We start from the raw sequence: 23,232 nt of genomic DNA on the forward strand, positions 1-23,232 counted from the left end.
TCCCATTTCCTCCCAAAATGTTAATAAATCTGTCCTAAGGAAATAATTGAATCACTAGAAACAAATAAAGACCTAAAACTAGAAGCACCAGGACAAAGAACAAAGAAAGATCTTGTAACTTGAAAGAAAAATTCAGTAAATAAGTCAGTATTCCTAGGAAGGATAGGGACGCTGATCTCCCTAAAGACCTCTTACTCACTCTTTGTAAGTAGATGCAACACCCCTTTCATAGAAAAGAGCTAAAGTTGGCAGATATAAGTTCGCGACTTCCTTGACTTAACTTGTTTTTCTGGATTCCACCCTTGGGCTCTCCTTGGAGCCCAGCTATCCTACTCAGGCCATTTTGGAACCAACAGTTGTGCTTAGAACTCACTGTTGACGCAACAATTTGAGCTATGTGGTGATTTCTCTAAGGATAAATAGATCCATCACTTCCCAGAGTCACAGAAGCCGCCCGACTGGAGCCGCCGCCATGACCAGCCAGTCTCAAGGGATCCACCAGCTCCTCCAGGCAGAGAAAAGGGCCAAGGACAAGCTCGAGGAGGCTAAGAAGAGTAAGTCTCCATTCTGTCTGATTTGTGAGGGTTTTGTCACAAAAAGGGACAAAGAGGATGCAGTAGGATGAGCACGGATCTCAGGGGCAGGCAGACTCCGGTTAAATCCTGGTTTCATGGGGCTTCTCTGGTGGCGCAGTGGATGAGAATCAGCCTGCCAATGCCAGGGACACGGGTTTGAGCCCTGGTCTGGGAGGATCCCACATGCTGTGGAGCAACTAAGCCTGTGAGCCACAACTACTGAGCCTGCGCGTCTGGAGCCTGTGCTCCACAACAAGAGAGGCCGTGATAATGAGAGGCCTGTGCACTACAATGAAGAGTGGCCCCCACTTACCACAACTAGAGAAAGCCCTCGCACAGAAACGAAGACCCAACACAGCAAAAATAAATTAATTAATTAATAAAACTCCGACCCCCAACATCTTCTTTAAAAAAAAAAAAAATCCTGGTTCCACCACACTCCCTGGGAGACCTTGGCCAGTTCATAGAAACTACCCAGTTGTCTGTCCACCATCAATGTAGTGGGGATGGATTTTGCCAGCTCAGATCTTTTGGACAGGCCACTTGCTAAGTGAAATGATAATAGACATTGAAGTTATGGAGACACAGGCTTAAGCTTTGCCTCTGCAAGTTCCTTCACATTGTCCAGCCTCAGTGTCTCAATATTGTGACATGGTTCAGAGATAGACCACTGGGAATTCCTTGGCTCTCCAGTGGTTAGGACTTGGTGCTTTCACTGCCAGGGCTGGGTACAATCCCTGGTTGGGGAACTAAGATCCCACAAGCTGTGCAGTGTGGCCAAGAAAAAAAAAAAAAGAGAGAGAGAGAGAGACAACTTCCGGATTGAATCTACTTACTAGGGAGTGAACTTAAGCAAGTGACTTAACCTCTGTAAGCATCGGTTTCTGTTTCTATAAAATTGTGATCATAGCAGTTAATGGCTCATTCTCCTCCCTCTCTGGACAGCTTTTAACTTCTAATCTTTAAAAATATTTCCATTTTATTCTCATTTTCTAATACTCTTGCTATTTAGCCCTGCATCTACTGACTTAACAGGTAAGATGTTCTAAGTAAACCTCAACCCGCTTCCTGTTCTCCTTGATACTCACAAAAACCATATGAATTAAGTATTACTATTATTTCCATTTCATATATGTAGAAACTGAGAGGCCATAATTTGCCATAATATTTTTTTTAAAATAGAAAATATAATCCAAGCACCATGTTCAAAGCTTATCTTATTTACCCCTCACACAAATCTATTTTGCAAAAAGGGGAAAGTGATGCTTAGAGAAATTATGCTCCGTTCCCAAGGTCGCACAGAGGGTAAATGGTAGAGACTGGATTTGGATGGGGTCTGATTACCCAGCCACGATCTTAACAACTGCATGGCACAAAACGTACATGATTTTAATAATGAATAAACTGAGATCGCAGATCTGCAACCCAAATTCATGTTCCCTGGGCCAAGACCTCTGTTCTTCCCACTGTCCCATTTCATATCACATGATGACTTAATCTATAGGAAGGTATGTCATTTACCTTTGCCCTAATCACATGCCCTGTCTCTGCAATTAGATTCAAAGCCCTGCAAGATAGGGATCATGTCTTAAAATTGTTGCTTATGTAAGTAGTTGGATTCATGGAGTGATAGGAATCTGGTGATACTGGCAGAAGCTAGTTTCAGTGTACTGCATGAAATGCAGACACAGGACATTACAATGAGAGAGAGGAAGTCGGGCTGAGGCACTGCTCTGTCCCCTGGGGTTTTCTACCGCAGGCAAAATCATTTTCCTTTCTTAAGATAAATTGATTTCCTGAACACTCAGCAAGGTGGGCACCAACAACAAAAAAAGAAAAAGACCCCATGTGGAGGAACTAGAAGAGAACAGCACGGCAAAAGATAATGAAAAGGAAAACTTTACCTACTTCTCCATTTTTTTTTCCTATAAGAAACCATGCCAAGGATGGCAAAATGGTATGAATGCAGCGTACTTGTACTGGAAACAAAGCAGTCCAGGACCTGCCAGCTGAAACAGTGTAGAAAACTCCCTTATTTTTTATTCAGATTTCTTTACCACATTTAAAATATCCAGAACAGAAAACCAACTTATTTTAAGATGTGATCATTATGTTACCTTTATTTTCCATTATGGAAGAAACGAAACAATGATAAAGCACGTACAGAATCGATGTTATCAATAAACAGCAAGGTCCTACTATACAGCACAGAGAACTATATTCAGTATGTGTGTATGTGTGTGTGTGTGTGTGTGTGTGTGTGTGTGTATATATCTGAATCACTTTGCTTATACAGCAGAAATTAACACAGCATTGTAAATCAACTATACTTCAATAAAAAAATAAGTAAACAACAAATGAGAAACCAAAAAAAGAAAAAGAAAGAATCAATATTATTATAGGATCCAAATGATTTTTACCAACTACTTCTCCTTTTTCAACCTCACTAGAGAAGTACTGTGAATCATACAAGTTGTTTGAAAGTGGGAGCCAGTCAGAACAATCTAAGCTCAGATTTCATAATAAAGATAAAAGCCAAACTTATTTTCCTTTCCTCAAGTACGTATGCTGTCCTTGGGCAATCTTTCCTCAGAATTCAGCACTAGAAAATCCATACTGTATTATTCGTATACAAAATGTTCATTTTGTTTGCTGGTCACTGAAAGTACATGTGTACTTTTCCTTTTCTATGTCTTTGTTCTTAAATATTCAAGCAAATATCAATCAGTAATAGTAAATACCCAGACCTTAAAAACATTTTGGAAAATATGTTTCCAAATGTTATTTCAACCAATAACCTCTGCACTCAGTTTTACAGAGAATGTCTCTCCTCTGCCTCAAAGAGCTTTGAGAAACATTTTCACTGGATAGAAGCTGTTTTCTTGCCCAGCTGTAATTGGGCATCATACTCACTTCTTAAGCATACTAAGGCAAAATAAAATAATACATTTTTCTACCTGGTATTTTGTAGCTTCTCTCGTATTTCACTATGTTGTATTTCATTCATTTATTTAATTCAATAAGTACTTATCGGGCACCCACCATTTCCAAGCCACTCTAATACATATGCTGATGAGTAGACCTAGACCGTTCCTTAAAGAATTCCCCAGTGACTTAAATATGTAAATGACATGAGAGGTACAGATAGCCATCATTTTTATAAACCCATATGCTTCACTTTATCTTTTTCCATAAAGAGATTTATTTGAAAATCTGACATAACGAGGGCAGAATAGAGATTCAGAATGAGAACCAACAGATCACAATAGTGAACACCATTGTAGGAGGTCTAGAATCACCACCTCTTTCTTAAATCCATTTATTTGAAAGTCCCTCAAAAACTTACACATAGAGTCTCTGCTAGGAAGAGACTTGGGAATATTCATTTTAAAGTGGAGAAAGAGAGGGAGGGAGAGAGAAAATACAGCAATTTACATGTTAATACTTTTAGAAAAATATAAGATTAATAAGGTGGAAATGTTTAATATTATGTTGCAAAAATATTGATTTATCAATTAAGGAGGCTGCCACAGATCCCTGTGAAGCTGTTACATAATCCAGTAGATGGTATAAATAAATGTTAAAAAAAAAATAAAAGTTTTGCCTAAAGGGGTACAGATTAGGGGTTGGAGGCCCTGTGTATAAGGATCACAGGTCCCCACTTACCAGCTGCTGAGACAGATGAGTTTGTTTTTTGTTTTGTTTTGAAGGAGGGGGAGTGCGGGGTTGGGGGTGAGTGAACAGACTTAAAAAGTGAGGCAACAGGGCCTCCCTGATGGCGCAGTGGTTGAGAGTCCGCCTGCCGATGCAGGGGACACGGGTTCGTGTCCCGGTCCGGGAAGATCCCACATGCTGCGGAGCGGCTGGGCCCATGAGCCATGGCCGCTGAGCCTGTGCGTCCGGAGCCTGTGCTCTGCAACGGGAGAGACCACAACAGTGAGAGGCCCGTGTACCGCAAAAAAAAAAAAAAAAAAAAAGTGAGGCAACAAAATAGAAAAAACATTGGCTTTTTCTTATGCTTTTTTTACAAGTTATTGAGCATCTCTGAGTTTCATTTTTTTCTTTTCAAAAATATATAAATATCTTTTATATTTTTTAAAATATAAAAAATATAAGAATAAAATATTATATATAATATTTATATTATACATTATGTTTATAATATTAAATATAAATATTATATTTTATATAAAGATTTAATACATATATGGACAAATTTTTTTAAGGATCAGAAAATGATGCCTAAGGCAGTAGAGTACAAACTAAATAGTTATTGTTGGTTTTAACTTATACTATATATATTGTATATTACTATAAGTAATAACAATAGAAGAATGAAATAGAAGAATAGAATACATAGTCATTTCATTCTCTTTTACAACTGCTGCAACTTCTGGGTCAATTTTTCTCATAATGGGGGAGACTGGGTCTGCTTCTAGATATTTGTCTCTATTCACTGATTATGGATTCCATTGTAGTTTTTAGTTAAGATCCTTACCTAAATTTTTATTTGAAGAACTCAGATATTTGCCTCTATTCACCGATTATGGATTCCATTGTATTTATTAGTTAAGACCCTCACCTAAATTTTTATTTGAGACACTGGTTGAATTCAGATGGAATCACAGTAGGTTGACACTATTTTAAATAATCTTACTTGAATTTAATACCTTTTGCCTAAAAGTTGTTCACAATCAAAGCATCAAAGTGAGTGTGTTGGCCGAAGACAAACTAAATACATTTTTGCAACAGAACTGGGACCTATCCTGGAGCCCAGGTTTGGGGAATTGAACTGCATCTTTGATCATAATTAGAATAGAAATTCAAGGTAGCATTATCAACAGGAGGAATAAGGACTTGTGTTTCTTTGTAATATGATTTTTTACTTTAAGTTATGACCTTTTATGAGAGCAGTATTTATTTCACTTATACCACTGCAATCTTGGAAAGGGACACACCCACAGGGGTTGCAACCAGACAGTGTGGGCTGAGCCTCCAACTGGCTGGGTGGCACTGGGCAGGTCGTCTCTTAGGATCCTGATGCTTTGGCCTCCTTAACGTCAAATTGGAGGAACAGTATCTACCTCGTGGAGTTTATGTCATAATCAAATGAGCGAATGCTTATAAAGGAGTTAAAACACCCTTTGGTACCCAGAAGGGGCTGCATGAGAATTAGCTACGAGTATTTTTCCACTACTTAATAACGAGGATTCTGAGTTCAACTGAGTTCCCCTGACCTCCTCAGCATCTTTGATAAGCCCCCATTGAATTATACTTTAGTGCAAAATAAATAATTTAAATATTTCTACTACTTACTTAGATAACACATCAGTGAATACAATAATGCAGATTTGTTTGGATCTCTAGGAGACCTACCAACAATATTTTTGTAAATCAACATTTTTAATTGTTTGTTTCCCAGTATACAGATATTCCAAGTTTATCTAAACAAGCACCTTGATTTCATCAATTTTCACTATACAAGTGTGTGTTCTGATTCATGAAGATACAACTTCTACTGAACTAATAAAATAGAAATGGTTACAGTAAAAATTCATGGCCCTGTTTTGTATGTTTTGTAGGCTTGTAAATTCTTCCTTTTTCTTTATAGTCCACAGACTAATGGGTATTTGTAGGTATACTGGACGTTCATTTCTTTGAGTGGGTCATGTTAAAATAATAACCACACAACATTTTCATCTCTTAATAACATTTGGTTATATTCAATCCAGGATCTACACAAAACTACTTATTATATATATATATATATATCTCTATATAGATATAGATATAGATATAGATATAGATATAGATATAGATTTTTTTAAACACGGAAAGAACAAGTAAAAGAAAAAGCAAAGTAACTACAAGGAGGTAGAGTAATGAAAGGAGATAAGAGGATAGGCACCAAAAGAGAGGAGCTTCTTTGTTTCCTTGGCGACTTCACTTTTTCCAATGTTTGTAGTAGGTGAGCCAAATAAAAGCATTCTTCAAACCAGGTTGGTTATATCATAATATTAACAACCCTCTAAAGCCAAGAAAGTTTTTTTTCTTTTTTTCTTCTACGTGGTAGAGCAGAATAAAACTGTTGTTAGCAACAGATAGAAATCTCCAAGCATTCCTCAAGTGCACTTTGTGTTTATACCAAATCAAGGTGACCTCTGCTCTGTTTATGCTTATTTTTCTTTTCATTTGTATACCTACTCTTTGTACCACACTCAAGTATCTGACTTGGTTTCCAAAGCTCAACTAACATTGTTTCTCTGATTCTCTAAGCCACTATATTATCTTCCTAGGGCTACTGTAACCAATCACCACACACAGGGTGGCTTACAACATCAGAAATGTATTAAACTCCAGCTCTGGTGGCCAGAAGTCCAGTCACAAGGTGCTGGAGGGGTCGCTTCCTTCTGGAAGGAAGAAGGAGAATTTGTCCTGTGCCTCTCTCCTAACTTCTGCTGATTGCCAGCAATCCTTGGCTTTCCTTGGCTTGGAGATGCATCCTTCTAATCTCTGCCTCTGTAATCACATGGCCTTCTTCCCTGTGTGTCTGCTCTGTGCCCCTATGCTTCTGTCTCCAGATCTGCCTCTCCTTAGAAGGGCACCAGTCATCAGATGTAGGGTCCATCTCAATCCAGCATGACCTCATTTTAACTTGATTACATCTGCAAAGACCTTCTTTCAAAGTAAGGTCACATTCGCAGGTACCAGATGTAAACATATTTTGAAGGACACAATCCAACATCCTCTAATTGTCAGATTCACTTGGCTGTCCTGAGTCCTTACCTTCTTAGTCTGTTTTTGTTAGTGAAAATGTCTCAAAGAAATTGCTTGTATTGCCCGTGTCTACATTTATTTAAACTCCATTTTCTCCTGAACCCACTCTAATCAGATGTTTGTCCCTCCAACTCCGCCAAAGCCCCTCTTGTCAAGACCAGCAAAGATGCTAAATCCAATTAATTAACTATCTCAGTCCCAACTGAATTCCTCTTTCATCTCTGAAACTCTTCCCTCACTGGACTATGCAGCCCTGCTCTCATGCTTGGTTTCCTGTTATCTTCCCAATCTCTACGGTTGGGGCCCCAGGTGGGACTTGCTCTTTTCTGTATCCACAGATACTTCCTAAGTGATTACATCTAATACCATGACTTTAAATCCTGGCTCCAGGTTGATGATTCTCAAACTTAATATTTCCAGCCCGACTTGTTTCCCTGATCTCCAAATTTATATAAACAGCAGCCTTCTCCCCATCACCACTAGATGGGCATCTCAATTAAACTGCTTTCTTGACTCTGCCCCAAAATAAAATGATGGAGGCAGGATTGACTCATCTATCTCTCCTGTTTCTCCATCAACTCTCTCTTCAAAGTATATAGAACTTCTTGTCAATTCCACTGCTTCTTTACTATTTCTAATCATCATTAACATTTGTCTGACCTATTGCAATAGATTTCAAATCAATCTTCCTTCTTCTCCCTAGCCCTTACAATCTATTTTCACCACACTAGCCAAAGAAATCCTTTCTTTTATTTCTTTTTTCTTTTCTGGTCTCTATGTGCAGCATGTGAGATCTTAGTTCCCTGACTGAAGATTGAACCTGTGCCCCCTGCATTGGAATCTTAGAGTCTTAACCACTGAACCACCAGGGAAGTCCCAAGAAATCCTTTTAAATCAGAAGTAGTATAATGCCACATTGTGGCTAAAAACCCTTCATGGCTTTAGCACCTCAGGGATCCCAGTCTTTATCAACCCCATGAGGTCTCTGTGACCTGGTCACACTGCTGCCTCTCTGATATCATTTCCTAACATTCATCCATTCTGCTCTCTTTGACCTGTGACCCAGTCAGGTGGATGTTTTTACTGTTCCTTGAACTAGTCAAATACCCTTCCCCCTCAGGGTCTTTGCCTCTACTGTTCCCTCTGCCTGGAATGCTCTTCCCTTTCAGGCATTTGCATGGCTAGTTGTCTCATTCCTTGAAGTCTCTGCTCATGTACCCCGTCCTCTGAAAGGCTGCCCTATCTGTGTCAGCACCCACTGCCATCTCTCTGTCCTTAGGCGCCTTGATTCCCCTGCACAGTTCTCATCATCTCTGCCACATCATATCCTCACTGCCTGTTTCCTATCTCTGTTTCCCCCTCATACATTCAGAGCTCCATGAGAGCAGAAATTTTGTCTGTTTGTGGTTTTCACTGCTGTATCAACAGACCTAGAAGAGCGGGGAACATAGTAGATAGACAGGAGTATTGGTTGGTTAAATGTCTCTTATTTCCACTCCATGGAATGTGTGTCGGCCACTTCCTCCTTGCAGTGTTCAGTCTTCTCTCTTGGTTTCCCCTACTTCTCCGATGACTACTCTCAGATCCTCCTGAGGCTCCTCTTCCTTTCCCCATCCCCCAATGTTGCTGATCCCTAGGTTGAGACCTTAGCATCTTTTCTTCTCTTTACACACACACACACACACACACACACACACACACACTGTCCCCTGGCTTTGATTTCAGTGCAAACCCGCTGCTAGGACTAATACGCACACAAACTCAGATGACTAACAAGCAAATCTCTGTCTCCATTTTAGACCTTTCTCCTGAATTCCAAAGATGCCTCTCCAACCACCCTCTGGATATCCCCACGTAGGTGTCCTCAGGGAAGCCTACAGAGGCTTCTTTTTTGGTGACATGCTAGGGACCTTTCCTCCAGCTCATGCTTTACTCGCTGCCTTCCTTCTTAGCAAAATGTCCCCAGGAATTGGAATCTGTTTTCCTAACAATGATTAGAAATTGTTGCATATTCTTACAATTACTTCATATACAATTTTAAAAATCCTTCCAATGACTCTTTGCAGTAGATTCTTAAATCTCTTTTATAGATGAGAATACTTAGGTTCAGAAACTCTAAATAACTGGCTTAAGGTTACAAAGCTTCTAACATCTTATTGTATCAGTGCCTACTGTATCATTCTGATTTCCTTCTGAAATGATCATCTTGTCTTCCCATCAGAACAAGTTCCAGAACCAGTTTAGCCGTACAACCAACAGAATGTCTCAAGGACCCATCAGTGTCTTGGGACAGTCCCTTGGCCTCTTCTAGCCAAGAAGCCAGGCAGGATGCAGCTGTGAGCCTTGCCCTCTGTCCCCACATAGAGTTCAAGTGTAACATGCCCAATTTCTTAGTCCTTACCCCACAAATCACCTAAAAATCAATCCAAACATCTTTCTCTCCTACTTTTCCTCCCACAAAACATCCTATGGAATAGATCCCAATAATGGCTTGTTGAATGTAGGACATTTCTGTGTAACAAACCAAATGTCTAAAAATGAGTGACTTCAGAGATGGAGAACAGACTTGTCGTTGCCAAGGGGGAGGAGGGTTGGGGGAAGGATGGATTTGGAGTTTGGGATTAGCAGATGCAAACTATCAAATAGAAGATGGATAAACCACAAGGTCCTACTGTATAGCACAGGGAACTGTATTCAGTATCTTGTGATAAACCATAATGAAAAAGAATATGAAAACAGGAATATATCTATATGTATAGCTGAATCATTTTGCTCTACAGCAGAAATTAACACAACATTGTAAACCAACTATACTTCAATAAAATAAATTTTAAAAAATAAGGGAATTCCCTGGTAGTCCAGTTTTCCCAAAAATATCTCAGAAAAGATTGTCTTGTATTTTTTCTAATCTCAAAAGTAGACAATTCATTCCCATTTCTGTCCTGGCTAATAAGTCTATTCAGCTTAACATTTCCTCCTCACAAGTCTTACCTGACCTCCCCTAGCAGCCTTTTCTGAGCCCCTTACTCTACATGTGTGGGTCTGTTTGTATTTTTCACTTCCTCTGTTACCAGAAGATGCAACATGACTCTTGGGATGAAGGGGAAGCACAGGCTCTAGAATTTTCATAGTAGACGTTTCCATAAATGTTGTCATTTTTAACTTTCACAAAACAAATAGAACCAAGATTTCTGTTTCATTGCTTTTACAGTTGATTTTGTGTATCCCTCACAATTTTATGCATTTTCTAATTTTCCTCTTGGATGTTGAAGCAGCATGTACATGTTTCCAAAATACACCATATTGGGACTTCCCTGGCTGTCCAATGGTTAAGACTCTGTGCTCCCAATGCAAGGGGTGTGGGTTGGATCCCTGATTGGTTAGGGAACTAAGATCCTGCATGCCTCGCATCGCGGCCAAAAAAACAAAAATATACCATGTGTACCTCAGCTAGAGGCAAGGACCATATCATATATTTTTCTGGTTCTAGCCCTGTGCATACTAAGTAGTAAGTGTTCAATAAATATTGAATGAATAATGGATGAATAAATGAAAACCATCCTTTCCTGCACCACCCTGAAGCACCTGCTTTAGCAATATTTAAAATGGTGACATGTGAGATCACCACATTCTCTAAAACAAAAATTAGAACATTCAGCCTAATAAGCCTGTGTGACCTTGGAGGAAATTTGGGACAAATATTTGACTGTTGTATTTAAAATCTGGACTGTCCCATAGGGTCGCCCTTGTGTTTGATAGAGAAAGTATTGAGAAATAAGAAAATGAACCCCTTTTTGTTCACAGCAGCCATGTTTTTAATGCTTAAGAAGAAAGAGGTGTAAGTTTGTTATGCTGTTATTTTTTAAAATTTTTATTTTATATCGGAGCATAATTGATTAACAGTGATGTGTTAGTTACAGGTGTACAGCAAAGTGATTCAGTTATACCCATAAAGTATCCATTCATTTTCAAATTCTTTTCCCATTTAGGTTATTACAGAGTATTGAGCAGAGAACCCTGTGCTATACAGTAGGTCCTTGTTGGTTATCTATTTAAAATATAGCTGTGTGTACATGCCAATCCCAAACTCCCAATCTATCCCTCGACACCCCAACACGTTGCCCCTGGTAACCATAAGTTCATTCTCTAAGACTGTGTTTCTGTTTTGTAAATAAGTTCATTTGCATCATTTTTTTTTAGATTCCGCATATAAGTGATATCAAATGGTATTTGTCTTTCCAAAAGAGGTGTAATTTTAAAATTTGGAAATCTCCTGCACAGACAGAGAAGCCAGCTAGAGGTTAATATAAGTGGATTTGATGCATGCATTTTGCTTCACCTCCAGCGAGACAGCCAGCATGAGGCTCTAGTTTCTTGCCCTGGATGAAATCAGGTGGAACATATGCAAGCTTTCACAGGCAGCAGCTGCCCAGTCCTTCCAGAAAATTGCTGTGCCAGCAGCGACTTCCCTGTGGCTCTCCTCTTTAACTGAATGAGAACCAACAGGTGACTGGTGCCATGAGGAGGGGATCAGACACTCCGAGCTTGTCACTGTGCGATGGAGCTAATATGCAGCCTCTTAAGTGGAGCACTGGATTCTTCCCGGTGGCAGGGCACAGGGAGATTTTCTTCTTTCTATCATTATTTTTATGTGCTAGAGTCATGACTTTGAAATCAGCATATTTTACATAATTTGCAATTAAGGTGGAAAGTCAAGATGTTTTATGTGGTTGATTGGATAAAATCGTATCCTACAACCCATCATTATGTATCCAGAACCCATTATAACTAAGAAAATGTTAATACATCTTACATATATTTTTGTCCTAATGTGAATGATGAACCGTGATAAGAAAGTGGGCTGGGGATCCAGCAACAGCTTTCCTTGCCAGCATATCTAATTCTTCTGAAGGTAGTATGTGTTTGGTTACCTCAAAATGGTTAGAACTATAGAGAATAAAGAAATTTGTATATGCAAAATGGTAAAGATTAATTAAACAGGAAAAAGGTAAGCATTTCTGAGAATGTTCCATTAAGCCTCAAGCATCAGAAGACCATTAATTTATATGAGACCTTGGATTTTACAGAGAATGTAGACAGATTCTGTTCTGAGTGAGGTCAGCTCAGTCCCATTCAAGGGTAATACATATTCAAAGAGACACATCTCAATTTATAACTCAGCGACGCTCTTTATCCCATCTATATACAATGACTAGCATAACAACTCATACGCAGCAAGGAGAGAAATTTAGACACCATCTACACTCAAATACAATGAAGGTACAGAAAGATGAAACCATGTAAAAGCCTGTATCTAGATTAATACATAGATAAAAGTTTAAGATTTTTTTAATGCTACTTAATGAGAAAACATATATTTATTTATTTATTTATTCATTATTTTTATTTTTATTGAAGTATAGTTGATTTACAACATTGTGTTAGTTCCAGGTGTACAGCAAATTGATTCTGCTATATATACATGTATGTATATGTGTATATATATATATATATATATATATATATGTGTGTGTGTATATATATATATATATATATATATATGTGTATATATATATATATATATATACTTTTTCAGATTATTTTCCCTTACAGGTTATTACAAAATATTCAATATAGTTTCCCGTGCTATATAGTTCTTGTTGGTTATCTATTTTATCTAATTTATGTTTATATATAGTATTGTGTATATGTTAATCTCAAACTCCTAATTTATCCCTCTTCCCCCCTTTCCCCTTTGGTAACCATAAGTTTGTTTTCTATGTCTGAAAGTACACTTATTTAGTTCAAAGTCTACACCATATAACACACCCTTGACAAAAATTAAAAACAAAAGCTTGAGACCTTATCATAGAGAAGAAACTATGTTAAATGGGCAAAAGAATAAAGGCATTTAACTAAAATAAAAATACGATAGATTCTGAGACAAATTAATTTTAATACAGTTGAGAATTTCTTTAAAGTTTTTTTTTTAAATTTATTTATTTTTGCTGTGTTGGGTCTTCATTTCTGTGCGAGGGCTTTCTCTAGTTGTGGCAAGCGGGGATCACTCTTCATCGCGGTGTGCGGGCCTCTCACTATGGTGGCCTCTCTTGTTGCGGAGCACAGGCTCCAGACGCGCAGGCTCAGTAGTTGTGGCTCATGGGCCCAGTGGCTCCGTGGCATGTGGGATCCTCCCAGACAAGGGCTTGAACCCATGTCCCCTGCATTAGCGGGCAGATTCTCAACCACTGCACCACCAGGGAAGCCCCTTCTTTAAAGTTTTAATGATCACAAAGCATTAGTATCTGAAGGTGGTGGGTGATGAGTGCCTAGCAGCGATGACTATTACTCTATAACCCCCCAAACTTACTCTGGTTGTCAAAAAAAGTCACGTGTTTACCTAATGATCTGCACAGCTTTGTGTTTGTCTGAAACTTTCATCTGCATTGCTGTCTGCTGGCTTAAGACTTACACCTTTGCTCTTAATAAAAGAAAAGAGAGCTACTTAACTAAATCTCCTAACCATTAAAAACAGTTGGTTTTACAATCACTTTCAAGTCCCCCTCAGAGAAAGCTACTACAAAAAGTATCTACTTTGATGTGCTCTGGGGTTTAATCAGACTTTCTAGAGTCAACAAATGGCAAGGAAAAAAACCCAATAAAATGCTTTTAAAAATTGTTAGTTGGTTTGATAGAGTCTGAGCTGCATGTTTGTGCATTTGGAGATCTGCCAGTATTCAATAGAATCCAGTTGGTATGGACTGAAGGATTCCTGGCAGCAAATCGGGACAGAAAGTCTGACCAAATAATGTCTTTTTGACTCAGTGACAGCTAAAATCTGTTCTCTGGCTGGTACTGCTGTGAGTAAATGGGCAGATATTTTATTGAAACATGGAGGTGTGAAAGAATGTTGTCATTTCCATGTTCTAAAGAATCCAATTGAAAAAAACAGGAATTTTTCAATATCTATCATTTTTTAATGCAGGATGTCATTCTAGAAAAAAAATGCATCAAAAAATAATGTAAGACCTCACCCATATTTTTAAAAATCAAGTTGTAAATTCCAGATGGGTTGAAAAGAAATAATGCTCCTTCTATGCCACTGTTAATTTTCAGGAAAAGCCAAGCGTTTGCGGCAAGCCAAGGAGGAAGCAATGGCAGAAATTGACCAGTACAGAATGCAGAGAGATCAGGAATTTCGACAGAAACACGCTAAGGTACGTAAGAAAGTCAACACTGATTTTTTGCAGCATAGACTATAAGGTATGAATATTCATTAATAATGATAAGATATTAATCCTCATAAGGTGTCATGCATACTACCAAGAGAGAAAAATACCCTGGATGGAGCGAATATAGTTCAACCCAGGCTGAATATCAAGCGAAATCTTAAACGTTACAGAATTACTGATTTTACATTTTCACTTCCAAGGCTTTTTGATTTGTCATAGAAAGTGTCAGTCTATAGATATTGTCTAACACATTGTAGATTAAAAATTGTATTCTCACATATACAAGTGGATGGAATTGGTTAAAGTATTATTCCTACAACAGATTATTTTTTAATTACTTTATTTATTTATTCATTTATTTTTGGCTGCTTTGGGTCTTCGTTGCTGCACGTGGGCTTTCTCTAGTTGCGGCGAGCGGGGGCTACTCTTCACTGTGGTGCGCAGGCTTCACATTGTGGTGGCTTCTCTTGTTGCGGAGTTTGGGCTCTAGGCGCACAGGCTTCAGTGGTTGTGGCCTGCCAATGCAGGGGGCACCGGTTGGAACCCTGCTCTGGGAAGATCCCACATGCTGCAGAGCAACTAAGCCCATGCGTCACAATTACTGAGCCTGCACTCTAGAGCCCCCAAGCCACAATTACAACAGATTATTGACTAACACATTTTAGAAAGAAAGAAACATCAGAGAACATTTATGTTGTTGTTATCTGTTAACGTTTACTAATAGAATCAATAAAAAGTGTTGTACAGTGTTCTACAATGAACTTGTTAGGCCAAATTTCCTTTGGTGGATTCAAGATTTAGGAATGACCCAAGTAGATGTTGTTATCTATTGCTGAAAAGTCTTCTGGTATTTCCTTACGATTTCCTTTTCAACTGACTGGCTTCATTCAACAAATCTTTTAGGAAAATATAAAGAAATGCTTTTTCCTACACTAGCACTTAAAAAATATCTGCAGTTGGGCTTCCCTGGTGGCGCAGTGGTTGAGAGTCCGCCTGCCGATGCAGGGGACACGGGTTCGTGCCCCGGTCTGGGAAGATCCCACATGCCGCGGAGCGGCTGGGCCCGTGAGCCATGGCTGCTGAGCCTGCGCATCCGGAGCCTGTGCTCTGCAAGGGGAGAGGCCACAACAGTGAGAGGCCCGCCTACCGCAAAAAAAAAAAAAAAAAAAAAAAAAAAAAAAAATATCTGCAGTTTACAGTAAAATAATATATAAGTGCATGAATTTTTCAGAGCTGATTGCAATATGTCTTAAATTCCATGTGCCATAACTAAAGTTTATATATTTTCTTTTTGCCTTAGCAAAAATACAAATAAAGCTCTGTGCAGAAGCCTGGCATTGCAAGATGAACTACAAACAGTTTGTAAATCTTTCTGTTTACAGCTTTGATTTTAGTGGCAGTAGGTGCGGAGCTCATGTGGGATCAGGCTAATTGGATTACACAGTAGGAAAAACTTTTCCAATGGGCTGTTTCTTAAAATAAAAAGCCATTTCTGGGCCTCCCTGGTGGCGCAGTGGTTGAGAGTCCGCCTGCCGATGTAGGGGATACGGGTTCGTGCCCCGGTCTGGGAGGATCCCATATGCTGCGGAGCGGCTGGGCCCGTGAGCCATGGCCGCTGGGCCTGCGCATCCGGAGCCTGTGCTCCGCAACGGGAGAGGCCACAACAGTGAGAGGCCCGCATACCGCCAAAAAAAAAGAAAAAAAAAAAATAAAAAATAAAAAAAATAAATAAAAAGCCATTTCTAGAACAAAGTGGACCACTCAGCAAAAATAAATTCTTCTTAGCTATATTTGGAAAAAGGAATCATAAAGTCCCAAGTCCACACACGCATATATGCCCTCTATGATTGGCCCTTGGCTATCTCTCTAAACTGTCAGTTCTGAAAATGTCATGCACTTACCTTTTACTCTGAACTGCAGATATTTTTTAAATGTTAGGGTAGGAAAGAGCATTGCTTTATATTTTCATGAAAGATTTATGGAATGAAGCCAGTTAATTGAAAAGGAAATCATAAGGAAATACCAGAAGACTTTTCAGCAATAGACAACAATATTTACTTTGGTCATTTGTAACATTTTTTGCTACTTTTGTCCCTACTTGTTCTGTTCTCGCCATATGTCTCCCTGTTTTTCCCCAGAAGAACTAAACAGGCTGCTGCCACAGGGCCTTTGCCTATGCTCTATCCATTCTGAGGATCTTCTTCTTTTACACACATTCATCTCTCCTTGATCTCTGTTTAGTTGTTAGCTCTTCTTCCTGATCACCTTATCTAAAATTGTGTCTCTCATAAAAAAGAAAGTAAGTACGCATTGTAGTCATAGCACTTATCACTACTGGATATATTATATATTTACATATTTTGCTTATTGTTTATCTTTCCTTCTGGACTATAAGCACCAAAATACAGGTTCTTTGTTTTTTTTCTCTGTTTCTTTCCTTGACATTGGTATGGAGTCTGCTCCACAGTAAGTATCCAATAAGTATCCAGTAAGAATGAATAACTAAACATCTCTTCCATACCTTTATCTTTCCTATTGAGTTCTGTCATAACCATGCCATATTAGGACCTGAAAAAATAATCATTCTTCACACCAATCAGCTCTTTTGATCCTGTGTTGAATGTTTCTAATATATGCATTTTTAAGTAATTACAAAACTGACGATCATTTTAGAAAGTGGCTGGGTTTAATCTCTTGAAGTATTATTTCTCCAGAAGAATATCCTAAAATGTAAATCTGGTTCAGGATATTTGTTCTCTGTGTCAGAGAATAATTAAAATTCCTCATTACTCTCATAATTAGAGCTCTAAGCCAATCTTACAGCTAGTTGATCAAAAGCTTACATAAAAAGTTCAGCATATTTAGGCCTCTGCTACCTCAAGCATATTGTCAACCATGAGCACAGATCTTCTTTCCTGGCATGACCTCCATATGTCAGATACAGTGCTATTCCAGTTAAGGCTCATCATCGTTAACCCAGGTCATGTGGGAGGTCTGGGAGGAGACCCAAGAAACCAGTTTTCTGCCTGCTGTGGATGTTGCTCCTTGATGCTACTTTTTTGTTTGCTTTTTGGCTCTTGTTAATGTCTGGGTTTTTCCAACTCCCCTGACTTGTCAATAGAAGCGAGTATCCCAATGTGGGCTGTATATCAACGAATATTTTTATAACAAAGATTTACTGATCCCTTGCTTATTTACTTATTTGTTGTTTCACTTTATCCCTTGCTAGAATTTTGTACCATTCAGCAATGAAAAAGACCAAACTAAAAATATATGCAACAGCTTGGATGACTCTAAAAATAATGTTATGCTGAATGAGAGAAGGCCATCATTTATACTGTTTGATTCCAGTTATATTGGATACAAAGTATATACTGTATGATTTCATTTATACAATATTCTCAAAAAGACAAAACTATAGTGATGGAGTTACTGCAACCATCCTGTAGAACTTTGGAAAAGTCCTACAAAATAACATCTTCTACCGAAGAAGATAAAAAGAAATCTGGACTACTACAGTGGAAAAATTAAATCTACTGTTAATGCAAGTAAAAGTTAGATGCATCATTCATGTAAATCAAAGACCTGAAAATGGTTGCCCTGGGCATATTGAAGATTTTTGTCTTTAATCTTTCTTCCTAAATTCATATCATGAAAACATTTTTGTTTCCTTGAAGCAACCACAAATTGAGAACTCAAAACTGTGTGTGGGACCTGAACCTCTGATTGCCCTTAAACTGGGACATGTAAACAACTTAAAAAGAAACATTGAATGATGAAAGATTTCACCATCGGTCATTAAGCTGTAAAGCTATACACATCAGTCTCAGCACTGAAGGTTTGAAAATACACATAGAGAAGTCTTTAAATTGTACCCTTCGACCAAATGTACCATTAGTTGTCATTTAAATATCAACTTCTAATTTATACAGTGTTCCAAATATTCAAGCAGCAGGCTTTGGCCAAGAAGAGCAGTAGAACAGGTAATAAGTTCTCTGTAACACCTGGTGATCTGCTCATTCTATTCTGTTCAACAAATATATATTGAACATCTACTATGTGCCTGGCAATGTTTGAGGCAGTTATAACTCATCAGTGGACGAGATGACACTTATCCCTCCCTTTGTGGAGCTTACATTCATTAATTTAAACTCCTACATGGCTTAAAGCAGCACTGTCTTCAGATACAAATGCAATTCTTCCCAAGGAAGACCATTTAAAGTGGTGTATGGTGACTTACGGTATCGTACCATCTAGGAGACAGTGCAGAAACTCAAATTATTGCAAGTCAAATAAACTCAGAAATAATGTCATATAATTATGCAGGATGAGACATAGGAGTATGGGTTATTGACAAGGGTGTTCCAATGTTTCTGAAAGTTTAAGATGGATTACACAAATTTTAAGTACAAACAACACAGTGAGAAATCATAATCATTATTACTAACATTTACTGATTACTTGCTCAGTGCTAAGCTTCTGTGCTAAACACCATCTTCATAATAAATATCTTCAGAAAATTATCATGTTGCCTTAACAAAGCACCTTAAGAATATAACTAATACTAGTGGCTGTCATCTGCCGCCCTAGACCTGCACTGTCAAAATGATGGTAATTCTCATGTAGCTACCAAGCACTTGAAATGTAGCTAGTCCAAATTAAGACATTCTATAAAGGTAAAATACATACCAGATTACAAAGACTTAGTATGACAAACAATAATGCAATAATATTACACTGTATATTCAAATAATAGTATGATTATATTGGGTTAAGTAAAGATATTATTCAAGTTAATTTTACCAATTTTTTAAACACAACTCTTGAAAACTTAAAATTACTTACATGGTTCACTTTGGGGCTATTACATTTCTGTTGGACAGCACCACTTTGCACTCATGAATCTGGGTGATTTTTAAAAACGATCCCATCAAATGAGTGATGTTATCCCCATTTAAAAAATAAAGAACCTAAGGTTGAGAGAGTAGCATCGACATATATACACTACCATGTGTAAAATAAATAGGTAGTGGGAAGCTGTTGTATAGCACAGGGATCTCAGCTCGGGGCTCTGTGATGACCTAGATGGTTGGGATGGGGGTGGTGGGAGGGAGGTTTAAGAGGGAGGGGATATATGTATACCTATAGATGATTCATTTTGTTGTACAGTGGAAACTAACACAACATTGTAAAGCAAATACACTCCAATAAAAAATAAAGATCCTAAGGTTGAGATGAACTTTTCCAAAGTCTTTCAGGACAGTTGCAGGAACTTAGCCTAATAATAACTATTTTTAACACTACTCCAAAGAAAAGTAGATAATAGTTTCATAACTGTGTGTCTTTTAAATTTTTCACCACTTAAGACATTGAATATAGAAACAATATTTTTTTTTCTTTTGAGTTCGGTAGACTCTATCAAACTCAAAAAAAAAAATCCAATATTGGATTTAGAGGAAATATTTTATTCTGGCAGAACTATTTTGGTAAGTAGTTCTCTTCTATTTTTCAATATCTTCATAGCAAGGGAAATTTCGTCCACATGTCTGTGCTTCTTGTATACTCACTTATCAAAATGTTATTTTATAAAAGTTATTTGATGTCTTAGAAGTTATATCACCCCAAAATGACTTTCTTTGAACTAGGAAGCCCCAATTGCCTGGACTATAAACAGAAAAGAACTTGAACCTGATTGCCTCAATTGCATTTGATTTCAACTTTGGGACCCAGAAAGATCATGTGGATTCTAGAATTTAGAATAACCTTTACCTTGAAGTAAAAAATCAATCATTAGTGAGGTTTCTTGGACTAAATTAAATGCATATTTTCCATAAACACTCATGGAAGAGAAAAACCAGCTGTGTTGCCTTAGCAATGTCCTGTTCAAGAAAGGCTGAGTTTACAACGGGGATAAAATTAGGAGTTGTCTGTTTGCTTTAGCAAAGGATAACCTTACAAAGGGTTTCTCTGCAGAATCCCTTTACATTGGTAACTCCCCTGGTAAAATTATATTTCAATCATATCATTACTTGACAGAGAGGTTAAGAGATAGTGGAGGTACTGGGAAATACTGGGAATCACTGCCCATGAAAGACCAATCAGAAAGATAAGTTAAACAGAAGTCTAAAATTACAATGGAACTAGATGGACAAGTACAGATCTTCCTCAGCTTATGGTGGGGTTACCTCCTGATAAACCCATGGTAGGTTGAAACTATCGAAGTCGAAAATGCATTGAATACACCTAATCTACCCATATCATAGCTTAGCCCAGCCTGCCTTAAACGTGATTGGAACACTGTCATTATCCTACATTTAGGCAAAGTCATCTAACACAGCTGATCTTGTAATAAAGTGTTGAATATCTCATGTAATTGATTGAATACTGTACCAAAAATGAAAAACCAAATGGTTGTTTGGATACAGAATGGCTGTGAGTATAAGGATTGTTGACCCTTGAGATCACTGGGCCCACTGGGAGCTGTGGCTTCCACTGCTCAGCAACACAAGAGAGTATCGTATAGAATATCACTAGCCCGGGAAAAGATCAAAATTCAAAGTACAGTTTCTACTGAATTTGTATCACTTTCACACCATCAAAAAATTGTAACTCAAGCCATAAAAATTAGGGACCAAATGTCTGTATATCCCAATTTATACCAAAATTTTCAAGATTATATCTAATACCTAAAAATAGATACACCTGTGCATGTGAAAGTATCTTATTGAGCATACTGTGGCTGTATCTTTCTAAAACAAACAAACAAAAAAGATTTAATGAGTTCAGATAATGTATTTTAAAAATTGACAAACCAGGTATTTGCTCTTTAAAGACCATCAAAATGGGTTTAATGATGTCTTTCAACTTTATTTTCCAGACTTTTAGTACAGAAAGTAAGCAATAGGTAAGATACAGGAACTCAATGGAAACTATTATAAATATCAATACATGAAAAAATTTCTGAGCATGGTATAATGACTGTGAACTTGCATTCAATTTGTACTGTATGAAGGTCAATTTAGAAGTAGAAGTCACCTGTTGTGGCCAGCTTTCTTTTTTTTTAAATAGTTGATTTACAATATATTTTCAGGTGTACAGCATAGTGATTCAGGTTTGACGCTTTTTTGCAGATAATATTCCTTTAGAAAAGTGTATCCATCCCACTCATAACACTGGTGATCTTACCCATTCTCTGAAAAAATTCTGGAAAAATAATCCATAATGTAAATGACAAACAAGCCAAAATGAATTTAACTTACAAAACAATTTAATTTTTTAATAGATCTTTATTGGAGTATAACTACTTCACAATACTGTGTTAGTTTCTGTTGTACACCAAAGTGAATCAGCCATATGCACACATATGTCCCCATATCCCCTCCTTCTTGAGCCTCCCTCCCATCCTCCCTATCCCACCCCTCTAGGTGGTCACAAAGCACCGAGCTGATCTCCCAGTGCTATGCTGCTGCTTCCCACTAGCTATCTATTTTACATTCAGTAGTGTATATATGTCGATGCTACTCTTACAAAACAACTAAATTTTAATATGATGTATAATGTAGTGAATTGTCTGTTTTATTTTGGCAGATAATGGGCTCTCAGAGTAATATCTCAGAAGAAATAGAAGCACAAACGCTAGAGAAGATAAAAGAACTGAATGGAAGCTACAGCAAGTCCATGGAAAGTGTGATCAACCAGCTTTTGAGCATCGTCTGTGATGTGAAACCAGAAATCCACGTGAACTACAGAACTGCCAACTAAATGTGCATCCCATTGTTCAATAAATGGTGTCTGCATGCCTCCTGGTTGCTTATGGTTTCATGTTTATATTAAGAGATTTGAACTGTACATCTTAAATTTACTAGACGTCTACAGATTATAATGTGACATAATTCATACATGAATACTGAATTTAAAAGCAAACCAACAAAAACGTTGTTACAGCTTTCCTGGTAATAACTATGACCTTGTCTTTTAACTCGGAGTAAGTCAGGAATGCAAGGCAACATATTTTTTGACACTTGAAGGAAAAACATGGACTTGAACATTTTTTTAGTGGGTGTAGGTTATTTTTTTTAATTTCCTCTCCTTTTTATCAGTATAGAAAATGTGCTCTTAGTTGCAGTTGTTAAAAGATCATTTTTAAGGGAGATATAATCATGACTCTGATCCAGATATAAAATGAATATATGTTAAGGATTTTATTTAATTCAGTAATCAATGAGGAAACCAGTAAGATGTTATCACTAGTTCAAAGAAGAATAAGAACTTCATAGATAGAAAGAGAGATGATAGATAGATAGACAGATAGATACATAGATACTTAAAGAGTAATGGGTTATATAACCATCCTCTCTGCCTAACCTCAACAAAACAAATATTATTCCCTTTCTAGCAGAAATGTTAAAAAATAATTAAATGACAATTAAATTAGTTGTTAGCATACATGTTTAGGCTAAAACAAAAACAAAAACAAAAACAAACAAAAAAACCCAAAATAACAACAACAAAACCTCCCAGGAGAAATAGTAGGTTAGTATGTATTACTAAGTTATCAAAATGTGATCTTCTCTCTGGAATGAAGAATGCTTCATCAAGTAGTTAATATCTTCCATTTGTTGGGGGTTTTAGTTCTGCAGAAGAGCTCA

General features: G+C 37.7%; 1 protein-coding gene across 1 annotated transcript; it reads left to right on the forward strand.

Moving 5' to 3' along the window:
- The first annotated feature begins 455 nt into the window (after positions 1-455).
- On the forward strand, positions 456-22,349 carry ATP6V1G3 (ATPase H+ transporting V1 subunit G3). Its single transcript, XM_081224362.1, has 3 exons — positions 456-554; positions 14,469-14,569; positions 22,172-22,349. Exons 1-3 carry the CDS (start codon positions 473-475, stop codon positions 22,343-22,345), a joined length of 357 nt encoding a protein of 118 aa, XP_081080488.1. The 5' UTR covers positions 456-472; the 3' UTR covers positions 22,346-22,349.
- The last annotated feature ends 883 nt before the right edge of the window (positions 22,350-23,232 follow it).

The sequence above is a fragment of the Mesoplodon bidens genome (genome assembly GCF_964165515.1).
Source record: "Mesoplodon bidens genome assembly, chromosome: 2".
Taxonomy (NCBI): Eukaryota; Metazoa; Chordata; class Mammalia; order Artiodactyla; family Ziphiidae; genus Mesoplodon; species Mesoplodon bidens.

Coding starts and splice junctions, on each gene's coding strand:
- ATP6V1G3 (XM_081224362.1), top strand. CDS start 473: ATGACCAGCCAGTCTCAAGGGATCCACCAGCTCCTCCAGGCAGAGAAA. Junction 555..14,468: donor GCTCGAGGAGGCTAAGAAGA/GTAAGTCTCCAT, acceptor GTTAATTTTCAG/GAAAAGCCAAGCGTTTGCGG. Junction 14,570..22,171: donor TTCGACAGAAACACGCTAAG/GTACGTAAGAAA, acceptor TTATTTTGGCAG/ATAATGGGCTCTCAGAGTAA.